The sequence below is a fragment of the Gymnoscopelus braueri genome, assembly GCF_963280865.1.
Source record: "Gymnoscopelus braueri genome assembly, chromosome: 9".
In the NCBI taxonomy this organism is placed as follows: domain Eukaryota; kingdom Metazoa; phylum Chordata; class Actinopteri; order Myctophiformes; family Myctophidae; genus Gymnoscopelus; species Gymnoscopelus braueri.
The window spans coordinates 22,163,990-22,176,489 of NC_137610.1; the positions used below are offsets into that span (position 1 = coordinate 22,163,990).

General features: G+C 44.1%; 2 protein-coding genes across 2 annotated transcripts in view; both read right to left on the reverse strand.

Moving 5' to 3' along the window:
• Window positions 1-297, reverse strand: part of abtb2b (ankyrin repeat and BTB (POZ) domain containing 2b) — an 80,816-nt gene extending 80,519 nt beyond the window's left edge. Inside the window, exon 1 of the mRNA XM_080437974.1 lies at window positions 1-297. This exon is cut by the window's left edge and continues 1,154 nt beyond it. The gene's annotated coding sequence lies outside the window, so the exon portion shown is untranslated.
• A 9,061-nt stretch (window positions 298-9,358) lies between these two features.
• The window catches only part of b4galnt4a (beta-1,4-N-acetyl-galactosaminyl transferase 4a), a 350,679-nt gene continuing 347,537 nt past the window's right edge, over window positions 9,359-12,500 (reverse strand). The window contains exons 24-26 of the mRNA XM_080438341.1: window positions 11,669-11,822; window positions 11,107-11,233; window positions 9,359-10,094 (exon numbers count right to left, since the gene is read on the reverse strand). Of these exons, the coding sequence (XP_080294467.1) occupies window positions 9,980-10,094; window positions 11,107-11,233; window positions 11,669-11,822 (396 nt within the window). The 3' untranslated portion in view covers window positions 9,359-9,979. The remainder of the gene's footprint in view (window positions 10,095-11,106; window positions 11,234-11,668; window positions 11,823-12,500) is intronic.

Below are 12,500 nucleotides of genomic sequence, written 5' to 3' on the forward strand. Positions count from 1 at the left end.
ACACAAGAAAAAGAGACTCAAAGCCGGCAAATACGCTCACCTCTCTCTCTCTCTCTCTCTCTCCGCGGGGATTTAAACTTTCTCTCTCCTTCGGTGTAGATTAGAAGAAAACCGAAACCGCTCCCCGCTCAGGAAAGAGTCCCGTATGATATGATAAAAAGACGAGTCCCGTATAATATCCTTTCAGCAAACTGAACCGCGTTTGTTTTGTTTAATTGTTGAGGGAAAAGTGTAAATAAATATCACTTTACGCTCTGTTGTTGCCCTCCTGTCCTCCGTCACCAACAGCCTGCCCTGGCGCACTGGTCTGACTCTGGTGGTGACTGTGAGTGGAGCCGATGCAGATGTGCTCATAGTTGGCAGATTCTGTGAGAGAAATAAGCGACCAGGTCTGAAAAACAAGCCCAAAAGAAGCGACTAGTCCACATGAGCACTATCGGTATATATCTGCTATTTTCAAAAAAATATTGAAATAAAATGTGGAATATTTGGAACATTTTAAAACATTCTAACAACACAAATAGTCGTCTACACATTAATTCGGGTGGTCCTGTAATACATGAAAATATTTGAGAACCACTGGTTTAAAAAGTAATTCCAAAATTTGGAAACAAGCCGAAATAAGCAATTACACTTCAGAAACAAGCCCCCCAAAAAAACGCAACCCGTAACTAAAAATGTTTAGAAGCAACTAAAGAAAAACAAGCACAATGTCGCTTATAATAAGTGAACATGGCAACGCTGATGTGCCGCTGGAGGGGCTGAACTACGAGACAGGAGCACCAATCAGACAGGAGATAGACCGTCCCGCAGGAGCCAATCACAGCATGCTACACATGTCCCCAAAGTTTGGGGAAATAATGTTGTAAACATCTGGCAGGTACATCATCACCCCTTGATCCTTTTCAATTAAGGACCCAGCCACAGTTTAGTATGCATAATATTATGTAATGCGTTGTGAGTTTGTAGATTAGCTATTTTCGAAGAGACAACATATAAAATAGTGCTTCGTTGATTAATGTATGTTTTGTATTAATAATAAAAAAAATTGTATGAACTAAAGTTTTCAAATAATTGTGGTGGAGTAAAAAGTACAATATTTGCCTCTGAGATGTAGAAGTATCAAGTATTGAAAAATGTACTATACACAAGTAAAGTAGGCCTAACTCAAAGTACAGTACTTGAGTAAATGTACTTAGTTACTTTCCACCACATACATGGCAGTGTCATCAATTATCTCAACAAATTAACGAGTCAGTGGAAATTCGGGCTAGCCAAGCTGGAACCTACATTCACACCAAGCCGACTGCATGTTATCTGTGCCTGCAGACCACAGGGGGTCGGGCTTCCTGCCCTCATTAGCTGACCTCTAGTGATCTCTCACCCAAAACCAGCAGCACAACTCAACCTGCAAAGCCCTTGGTAATGATTTAGAAAAAGAACAATGGGATTTCTCAGTGTGGTGCTAAACCCAAAATCCTGTATACATATCAAGAACAGGAATAAAAATCGCAAAAGGTCAAGTCAGTGGAGGACAAAGTACTTATTTTTTCTAAATGGCACACACCAATAAAGTTAACGCTTACGCGTTTCGGCCAAGAGCCTTCATCAGAACATTGTACCCCTGACCCACTGACCCTTAGTAATGATGTACGGCAATGTAGTGCTTTTTGATTTGAAAAGGCCGTGGCCCTTTCAATGAAACTGCATTCAATACGCCCAATTGGATTACAAGGGAAAGTTAAACAAAGGGCTTGACTTATTACAAATAATAATAATATAGCCTAAGCCTACTGTTCTTTATTTGCTCAATCCGCTTAATAAAGATTCCAGGTGCTTGCCGGTCTGTCTGCCTGTCTGTATTCTTCTCGTTGTGATCATAGCAGCTGGGTGATAAGCCTACTGAATGGAAAGCAACCAAGAGGCAAAGAATGTGAGAAAATCCTCTTAAAACCACTTGAGCCCTAATAGCATCCCTATTCTGGGGTGGGAATATTCACTGTAAATAGCAGATCTACAAGCTCACAACGATGTGCATTGTGAGCTCACAATGCTGTGCGTTGTGAGCTTGTAGATCAGCAATTTTTTGGTGTCGATGGAAAAAAGTGGTCCACGTACAGAGCCAACTCAGGTCCAGTTTACAGTCTATAGCAGTGGTTCTCAAATTGGGGTCCGGGGACCCCCAGGGGTCCTTGGGGGGGGTTCCAGTGGGTCCCCAGCAAATGTGTTAATACAGCATCACAATCATTTTCACCACTTTATCCATGCTTTATACATTGGCTCTTCAAACATAGCAGATATACAAGCTCACAGCAGCGTGTCACTACGTGTGAGCTTGTATATCTGCGATTTTGGGAGCATTTTAAAAACTTTTTTAACACATTCTCTTCTGGGGGTCCCTGGCACAAAACATTTTCTGATGGGGGTCTGTGGCCAAATAAATACACATCAATTTGGGGGTCCTTGACATGAAAAGAACAACCGCTGGTCTAATTGGTTTAAGTGGTTTAATAGAAACCTCTGCAAAGTTGGACCATTCTTTGGCCTGTTTGCTGTTTCAGGTGAGTTGTTGCATCATACTTTAAATGGCTGAGGAAAATAAACCATAAAAGTGTAATGACCTGCTTCTAATCACTCCACACTCACACACCGGTAGGGCGTGTCTCCCCCGATACTGTGCCAATACCCCCCCCCCCCCCCCCCCCCCCCCCAGAATGGGACAAAGTCCAGCACCATTACATAATATACTGTGCTGGTAGTCAGCATGACTGTAACACACACACTCGTTCGCACACACACACACACACACACACACACACACACACACACACACACACACACACACACACACACACACACACACACACACACACACACACACACACACACACACACACACACACACACACACACACACACACACACACACACACACACACACACACACACACACACACACACAATGCTAAAGCCACAATGACTAAATAGCTGAAGGAGATAGACATTCACTCACTCGCTCACTCACTCAGTCACAGATCATGAACGCGCACGCACACACACACACACAGAAAATACCCGGACATGAATCATTGCTTTTACTGTAAAGCCAGTCAGTCAGTCAGTCAGTCAGTCAGTCAGTCAGTCAGTTTGTTGTGAGTATAGGGCTGTAGAGAGAGGAGAGCAGGAGGGATCAGGAGTTCTTGTAAAGGCCATGATGATGTTAACCACCATGTTTGGCTTGTAGTGGAGGCTGAGCCAGAGCTCATGAGATCAGAGGGAACACGGGGTATAGGCTGGGGGGGGGGGGGGAGATCACAGGAGGTTAGCGCTTGCCTCATCCAGGCCGTCGTGTAGCTGCGGTGCTGACATCACTTCCATCATCTCTGGAGTGCGTGCTGCTCAGGGCAAAGCATCAAGCCAAGTCACACTCAGGACAAAACGCTCTGTCCCAAATGTAACTCCCAGAGTGTACAAATGGAGCCAAATGGACCCTAATGGGTCCGTTTGATTCCATGTGTACACTCTGGGACAGTGGTGGAAGTATATTTACTCAAGTACTGTACTTGAGTAACATTGAGGTACTTTTACTTTACTTGAGTATATGTCAGTTTTTCAATCATTTATAATTCTACTCCACTACATTTCAGAGGCAAACATTGTACCCTACTTTTTACTCCACTACTATTATTTGAAAACTCAAGTTTACCAGCTACTTTGTAGATTTAATTATTATTACAAATACATACGGTAAATGATCCATTAAGCCCTATTTTACACTTCTTCCATTCGAAAATAGCAGATCTACAAGCTCGCAACGTGTCACATTGCCACATGTTGTGAGCTTGTAGGTCTGCTATTTTCAAACAAACTTTGACAAATTGTGAAAAACTTGAGAACTCTTACTATATTTTAGTACTTTAACTCAAGTAGGCCTAAAGTTTTGAAGACAGTGCTTTTGCTTGTATAACAGAGTCTGATTACTTCTTCCACCACTGGAGTTACAACTAAGTGGATGGATTGAAACTGAGCATTTGTACTGTGTGGGAGCTCAACAACGTAACTTAAAACAAAACACAATCTGCAGATGATTAAATGTGTTAGTGCAGCACGTCAGTTCTGTTAGCATTCAATCCTCCAACTTTTGGCGTTCAATAATGGTGCTTTGTTTTTTATCTCTGCATGGGTCATGTCGCCGCTGTCGGGCAGAAACCTCTTATCTCCATATTCTAACTTTTTGTGTTTTTTCGTAAATCAACGGCCTACTTGATCATACTACAGCGTCACACAAAATCATCAAAAGTAGCAGATCTACAAGCTCAAAACGCAGTGCGAAACGGTGCGCTTTGAGCTTGTAGATCTGCTACTTTTGCTACTTTTGGATTCGAATCCTGCAAAAGTAACAGTTTTGGACACCCGACAGAGTCGAGATGAATAAGACCACTGCTAGGTTAATTAAATCACTTTAGAATAAACTCACTGTGCGGAAATGATTGCAACAGGCCCGGGGAGTGTTTGTTTTAACGCAGTAAAAGAGAGAAGCAGACAAGTTATGATCTTCTTTAGAACGTTTCCCATCTGTTATGACTTCATATACCTGTCACTAGCAGTAACACAGCCTATGTGGGGCCCCCGAGGGAACTCTAGCCAGAGGATATTTAATTCGAAAAATCCTTTAAGAATCTAATGTATTTTCATACCATTCCTTTGGGATTTGTTTGAGCCCTATAAGATACAAGATATTGTCCTATATAATCCCTTTATAGTGTGTTTTCCTTGAGAAAGCCAGTTTATGTGAGAGCAGAAGAATGTGCCGGGATAAGTCACATAACATGTCCCGTCACGTAGCCTCACTGACTGTAATTATACTGAGCTGTTAATGGCCGTCTGATTAACCACGTTTGCATACAGACTCACTGCAGCCTGATGCCCTGAGTCACTGAGGGAGTTTGTGTGATATGGTGTGTGTGTGTGTGTGTGTGTGTGTGTGTGTGTGTGTGTGTGTGTGTGTGTGTGTGTGTGTGTGTGTGTGTGTGTGTGTGTGTGTGGGGGGGGGGGGGGGGGGTTATGGTAATAGGTAGTGAGTGACTGTCTCTCCTCCAAAATCTAATAAAAATCACCTAATAAGGGGGTCTAAGTGAGGGTTTAAGGTGGGGCAAGTGATATTCCTTTGTTAAAATAAGTGTTGTACTTAAATAACTACATATTCTGATAGTACTCAGTACTCATCGCTATAGAGTGTTTAATGACAGGAGTTTCCATGTCTCTCCAGCTCTTTCTTAAACAGAAAATGCATTTTCAGGTCAGGGTACCAACTCATACAGGATTTGATGAAACAAAGAAACGAGCAGACAAAATTGGAACTGGAACACTATACATTTTTTAAGTTGATAAATTGGTACTCTCTCCCGAAAATTTGCAACCCACCTGAAAATGTATTTTCTGTTGATTCTAAAGAGCTGGAGAGACAGGGAGACCCCTGTTACTGAACAAACACTATAGCAGCAATGAATACTATCAGAATATAGTGCTTTAACCTTTTAACAAAAATATGACCCAAAAATATCACATACCCTACCTTTAAATAGCTCTATATTCTGAAAGTAGGCTAAACACTGTTATTGTGTTTGTTCAGTAACAGGGGTCCCCCGTCTCTCCAGCTCTTTAGAACACAGACACACAATGCTATTTCAGGTACCAATTTGATCAATTTAGGAGAGAATTCCTACAGGACACAGGATAAACAAGTGAAATTGGAAGTGATAACAAAGAAATGGGCAGAACTGTGGGCTAGCTACACTATAATAGAAGCTGATTAGAAGAAATTGGCAACACACATGCAAATATATTTTCCGTTTTGTTCACACAAAAGAGCTGGAGAGGCAAGGAGAGAGACCCATGTTACTGCAGTCACTCTAGGCACCACTCGAATAGATGATTAGGCTACTATCAGAAAATGGAGCTTGAGCTTTTTCACACACAAAAAAACGTTATGTTTTAACCAAAAACAATATGTAACTTACCAAACTGTTCCAACTGCCTTATTATTTTCACATACAAGGTGAGTAAGACAGTATGTCTCTCTGTAGAAGGAGCTCCCCCACGTGGCCAACATGGGAACGTCAGGTTATCTCCATGTGTTTAGTGGAAGACAGACATCTTTTGACAGGTGTTTCACATAAACTACTAATTAGCATTCCAGCAGTCAGGAGAGAGAAGAATAGATCATAGAAGCGTCCAAAGAATGTTTGAGACATAAGCAATAAAATTTTATTCGCCAAAAAAAAAATCTCCCAAACAAAACAAACATAAAGAATGTAAAATAAAAGAACAATACATTCTTAAAACTTTTTTTTTCTTTCTTCTTCTCTCTCTACAAAACAATTTCACAGAAATTACTTTGGAATGTATATTCCTGTTTTTCATTTTTATGTCTTTTTGTATTATTTATTTATATATGTCCTTATATTGTGATGTGTTTCTCTTATCTTTAAATAGTCCCATCATGTCAACGTTAAATGAAATACAGTATATAGACCACTTCCTTTGTAGAGGCGAGGATAGGGTCTCGGGGGGCTTTTTGAACAATCATGTAGTCAATAGCTGATCATTAGCGTTCATCCATATTACTTCCGGCTTAATATAGTCCATCCAGATAATATACACAGCAAAAATGTTGAGTGTTCATTTGGAAAACGGACCACTACGGGCCCATTCAGTGTTACATTTTCAGTCTTAATCTATCAATTTGTAGCCTCGGAAACCCAGGCTTTTTTTTTTGTTACAAAAGAAAAAAAGCCTGGGGGAGCGATGCAGGAAGCATGGTCTTGGACCTTGTTATCTCCTAACCAATCAGAGTGCAGAGGGGCGTCGCTCTAAATTTGGTGACGTCAGCGGGCTCCGTGCACAGGCCGAGGGGGGGAGGGGAGGGGAGGCGCGGACATAGATTGGTGAATCAATAGGAAGCCACGCACAAATCCAGGCGGCTGTGTTTGGGTCCGCCCTTCAAGACCATGGATTGAGCTCGTAGCCTCAGGCTAATCAATTTGTAACCCAGAGAGTGCTCAAATGTAAACCAAATGGACCCGTACGGGTCCATTTGGTTTCCATTTGTACACTCTCTGGGTTTAAATTGACACGTTTCTTTACAGTGTAAGTTTCCAAAATAAGAGTGAAATCCATTCACCTCCCAGCTAGCGGTAACGTGTTAAGTAAACAGAGGCCATTGGGGATCCTTGGCCTCTAGCCAACCTAATGGCAACACATGGTGGTCCTGCGGGGGTCTTTTGTTGCAGCTGCCAGCAGACCTCCATCACACCTTCTAGTCCCCCCCCACACCTCTGTCTGTGTCTCATCTTTATCTCTAACAGCACAGGCCCACCCTGACAGCCACGATAAGAGTCCCTTAAAAGTGACCGGTCCAGGGGGGCCGGCAGTGAATGATGGTGGAGTCCATGTATCCCTCCACCCGCGGGGATACTTCTGAGAGAAATGCAACAAATATCCAGTGGAGATGTCGCTGCTGTTGTTGTTGTTGTTGTTGTGTTTTTGTTTTGTTTTCCATGAACATGAATATCTAAATGTACAGTGACATGACAACCTGCTGATTAATAATCTCATATTTCCGTGTGTTCCTGCCCTCTCCTCCTGTCATCAGCATAGCTTTAAAATAAAAAAAAACTGCCTGTAACCGAACCCTGATAAAAAGGCACACATTTGTGGAAAAAAGCCATGCCTAACCCGCCCCACCCCCTCGTACATAAACTCGAGCTTCTCTGCAAAGCTTCCAAAAGCAGAGTGTGCAGTTAGCCCAGATTTCTCTTGTTCGTATCCTTGTGTGAACCTGTGACCCTGCAACTATATTACTCAGGGAAAAAAGCAATACCCAGCTCAGTAAAAGCTTAAAACAGCGGCTCCCAACCTATTCTGGATCAGGGCCCGCTTGAAAATCTCAAAAGCGTTCGTGGCCCACCCATCTGACCACTTAACACGGCACCTATAAAATCTTTAAGTGGCCAGGGCCCACAGGTTGAGAATCGCTGGCTTAAAACAATGGCGAGAACATTCAAAGGAAACTCGTGAAGGCCGCCCCAGCCCACCCCCCCTCCTCCTGTTCCAGTTATTAGCATGTTCCAGCCCCCCCATTCCAGTTATTAGTATGTTCCAGCCTACCCCCCCCTCCTATTCCAGTTATTAGTATGTTACAGCCCCCCCCATTCCAGTTATTAGTATGTTCCAGCCCACCACCCCTCTCCTATTCCAGTTATTAGTATGTCCCAGCCCACCACCCCCCCCCCCCCCCTATTCCAGTTATTAGTATGTTCCAGTTGACTAGATGAGGTCTGAAGGGAACGGAGCACAATGGAGCATCAGTAGAGAAGTGGGTGTAAACTGTTTGCCAATACAGTGTCTGTATATCCCCTCCCCCCCAATTTTTGTGCACTTCCGCATTCATATCCTAGTCTAAATGGCCACACGGATTACATTTTATTTTCTTTCTATTTAAATAGCCACATCTCTAGACATCAGAATTAGCCTGCAGTTAATTAATACAACCCATCAGGTCATAAACAGCTACAGCCTGAACATTGGGCACGGTACATAAAACCTCCTATTTAGGAACCAGCAGCGATGGCTATCGACAGTGTTTCAACACATACTCAAACACGCACACTTGGATGACACTGAGAAGGATAAGGCTTTTCTTTTTAGATAGAGATAGAAAGATGAAACGCTTATAAGTGAAAGAGAGCGGGAGAGAGAGAGAGAGAGAGAGAGAGAGAGAGAGAGAGAGAGAGAGAGAGAGAGAGAGAGAGAGAGAGAGAGGAGAGAGAGAGAGAGAGAGAGAGAGAGAGAGACATGAACTAGTTAGCTGTGTATCTGGGGAAAGCGCTCGTTGGTGGTGACACGGACCCCGAGGTGGCGTCTCTCTGGGGGGGCTCATAGCGTTAGCAGAACTTCAGCAACTCAGCCGTGTTACAGCAGGTCAGAGATGATTAGAAACTACTCAGAAACACCGTTTACCACAAAGACACAGACCTTCTCCTTCCCACACGTCTCTGAATCTATGGGATCAACATGGCACACGCACACACGCGCACACTGGTTATGCAAACTTTTGGGGACATTTGCATTGACTTACATCCATTCCATATCCTCTTACCCTAAACCCGACCCCAAACCTACACTTGTGTATAGTGTAGCGACCCCGCAAAAGACCCGGCCGTAACTTGCTCCTCAAAGGGAGCTACTGTAGCTCTCTTGGCGTTGCTTGTTACCGGTCTGCCGAGCTGGAGAACGGGGTTCGATACCAGCTCAGTGCGCGAAACGTTACAATATTCTGAATAGGGTAAAACGGTTTTGTTCCCAAATTGACATGCCGACACACCGGCCAACTGGTTTCATGTCTAAATGTCACCTATGTCAGGAAAACACTCACACACACAGTTTCCAATGTAAGGGCATGTTAGAAAAAGAATCTTAGGTTGTCTTCACAGCTCCTTGTTAGAAAAAGGTGCTTCCTTCATGTCATTACAAACAGCACACACACACACGCTGCACACGCCACACACGAGCGCACGCCACACACACACACACACACACACAAAACAGCTGCTTTTCCAGTCTATTTGAAAACATTGCACCGAAAATGTCAGACAGACAGAGAAGCTAAGACGCCAAGACGACCGCTCCAGTTTATCTGTGTAAAAATGGCAGAGACTCCAAAAGTTCGGGTTTTGGACTCGTGTACGTTTGTCGTACAAACAAACACAAAGTGCCCCCCCCCAGCCTTGGAGAAAATGAGGCATCCCTTTACAGGTGGTGGGGGCCTAGTTCCAAAAAGACAGGCAGGGTCAGGCAGTGAGTGACCTGGCCTGCTGTGTCAGGTCTCTCTGTCTCACGCACACACACACACACAGTGGATGTGCATTTGGAGGTTATAGGGTCCCCCCCAAGTGACGCGTTGCCCAGGCAGAAGGCATTATCCTTTGGGCGTCTTCTTGTTCTGGGCGTTCCACATGCCTCGTTTGGAGTGGTAGTAATGGAAGAAGTTCCTCAGGCGTAGCCTCTCCACCTCCAGGCCGTTCTGTAGCACCCTAGAGGCCGAAGGAGGAGAGGAAATACCGAGTTAAAATGCAGCCGGTCCCTTATAAGAAACCAAAGTTGGGAGGGTGGGGTAGGTATCAGGGGGCATTTATTAGAATGAGTCACCGTCACTGTCGAAGTCATTCTGATGTTGCGTTTTTAGGTGTGGCAAGAAGGTGCAGCAGTGTGCATATTTCAGCCTCTAGATGGCAGCACTGACAACACAATATGCCTGTATTTTCAGTTCTATCATATACATATATTATACATAGGCCTATTCTTGGAAATGTTAAAATCATCTGTTGTAGATGTTTGTGTTTATTTTATATATATATATTTTTGGGCGGTGAAACCGCCCCTATAAGTGAGATTTGGAAAAATGTACATTTTCCTGCGCTGAGATCTGGGCCCAGGAAATTTGTAGAATTATCCTGCGCTGTGATTGGCCAATCACAGTCTATTCAGGACTGTGATTGGCCAGTGTCACATGACACATGTGCATAGCCCTATATAAGCAACCATAACTCGAAAAAAAACAAATCTTTGTTTTTTTCGAGTTATGGTTTCGTCCATCATAAAGAGTGTTTCAATAAATGTATTTATCTTTTGTACATGATTGGTTGACTCCATTCAGTATTGTGATTAGCTAGGAATACACCGCCCACTTCACACAGGGTGTGATTTTTTTTATTCTTATAAAAAACTCCAAAATCAGGGTTGGCATCGGACCCCAATAACTTGGCATCATTGGGGCTTTAGGATGTATGGGAGATATTAGACATGGAGCTCAAAGCTGGCACAAGACAGTGGATTCAGGAGGGAGAGCATCTTGCTCTTGATTTCAAGGAGAAATATCCACAGTCAGTCAGTGGGACATGTGGTGCTGGCACATGCATTAGGTTTATGCTATAGTATTTGTAGTCCAAATTAATCAAAAGGAAAGCGCCAACTGAGTGTTTAGAATGGGTGGCACACTGTCATATCATCATCTCTGTCGTGGGTGGAATAACCTCGGTGGTTTACCTGTCCAGCAGCTCCCAGTCCTCCCCGCCCCAGCGATCCTTGAACTCCTCCGTGTTCATTCCTCCAATCTTGTCAAAATCTGACTTATAGATTCCAAACAGACCAAAGCCATTCACCTCCCAGTACCCTGGATAAATAGAAGACAGACACACATTTTGTAAAGGGGGTCCCTGTGGCACAAAATGTTTTCAGGTGGGGGTCCGTGGCCAAATACATATTGTCTCTGTAATGTCGGGTGGAAACCTCATATGTCCCAAACTGTTACTTTTCAGGATTCTAATTCAAAAGCATAAAAAGTAGCAGATCGACAAGCTCGAAACGCGTCGCTTCGCGCCGCGTTTCGAGCCGCGTTTCGAGCTTGTGGATCTGCTTCTTTTGATACTTCTGTGTGACGCCGTAGTGTGATCAAGTAGGGCGTTAATTTACGAAAAAACACAAAAAGTTAAAATATGGAGATAAGAGGTTTCTGCCCCGACACCAACAATATTAATTTGGGGGTCCTTGACATGACAAAAGTTTGAGAAGCACTTCTGTAGATGCGTTGCATTCCACCACACGTTACCATCGGGCTCCAGCGGGGAGCTGCCGCAGCCCAGTCTCATGACGATGGGGGCGAAGGCCAGCCGTCCCTCCACACAGTGCTTCCTGATGCTCTCCAGGATGTTGAAGGGGAAGTGGATGTGCAGGTCGCACAGGAACACGATGCTGTGGCTGTCCTGCACCACACAACACAACAACAAAAACATTTACGACCAAATAGGCATGTTACTTGAGTAAATGTACTTAGTTACTTTCCACCACTGATGTGTTATTTTTTCCTGTGCGTGTGCGAAAACGGCGGTGTGCGTATTTCCACACACGTTCGGGGGTTGCTTAGTATAACGTCTGCGTGCGCCCGATGGGGATTTGAGCTCTTATAGAAGACGAGACGTCTATGGGGCTCAGCGTCACGCTCGCCTCCCTCTATTCCATCAGCCCCCCCCGGTCATTCTGACATGAGTGTCAGCCGTGTCATCCTAACCCTGACGGCACTGACAATAAACTGACAGCTCACTGCCCGTCCGCACACTGCATGCACACACACACACACACACCCCCCCACACACACACACACCCCCCCACACACACACACACCCCCCCACACACACACACACACACACACACACACACACACACACACACACACACACACACACACACACACACACACACACACACACACACACACACACACACACACACACACACACACACACACACACACACACAAAGAAGCCATCATACACAGCAAAGTCCTCAGTGTTAAGGGTGCTGCAAGCAATCATTGCTATATAGAGTATATAGAGTTTCTTCAGTAACCGGGGTCTCGTTGCTGTCGGGCAGAAACCTCTTAT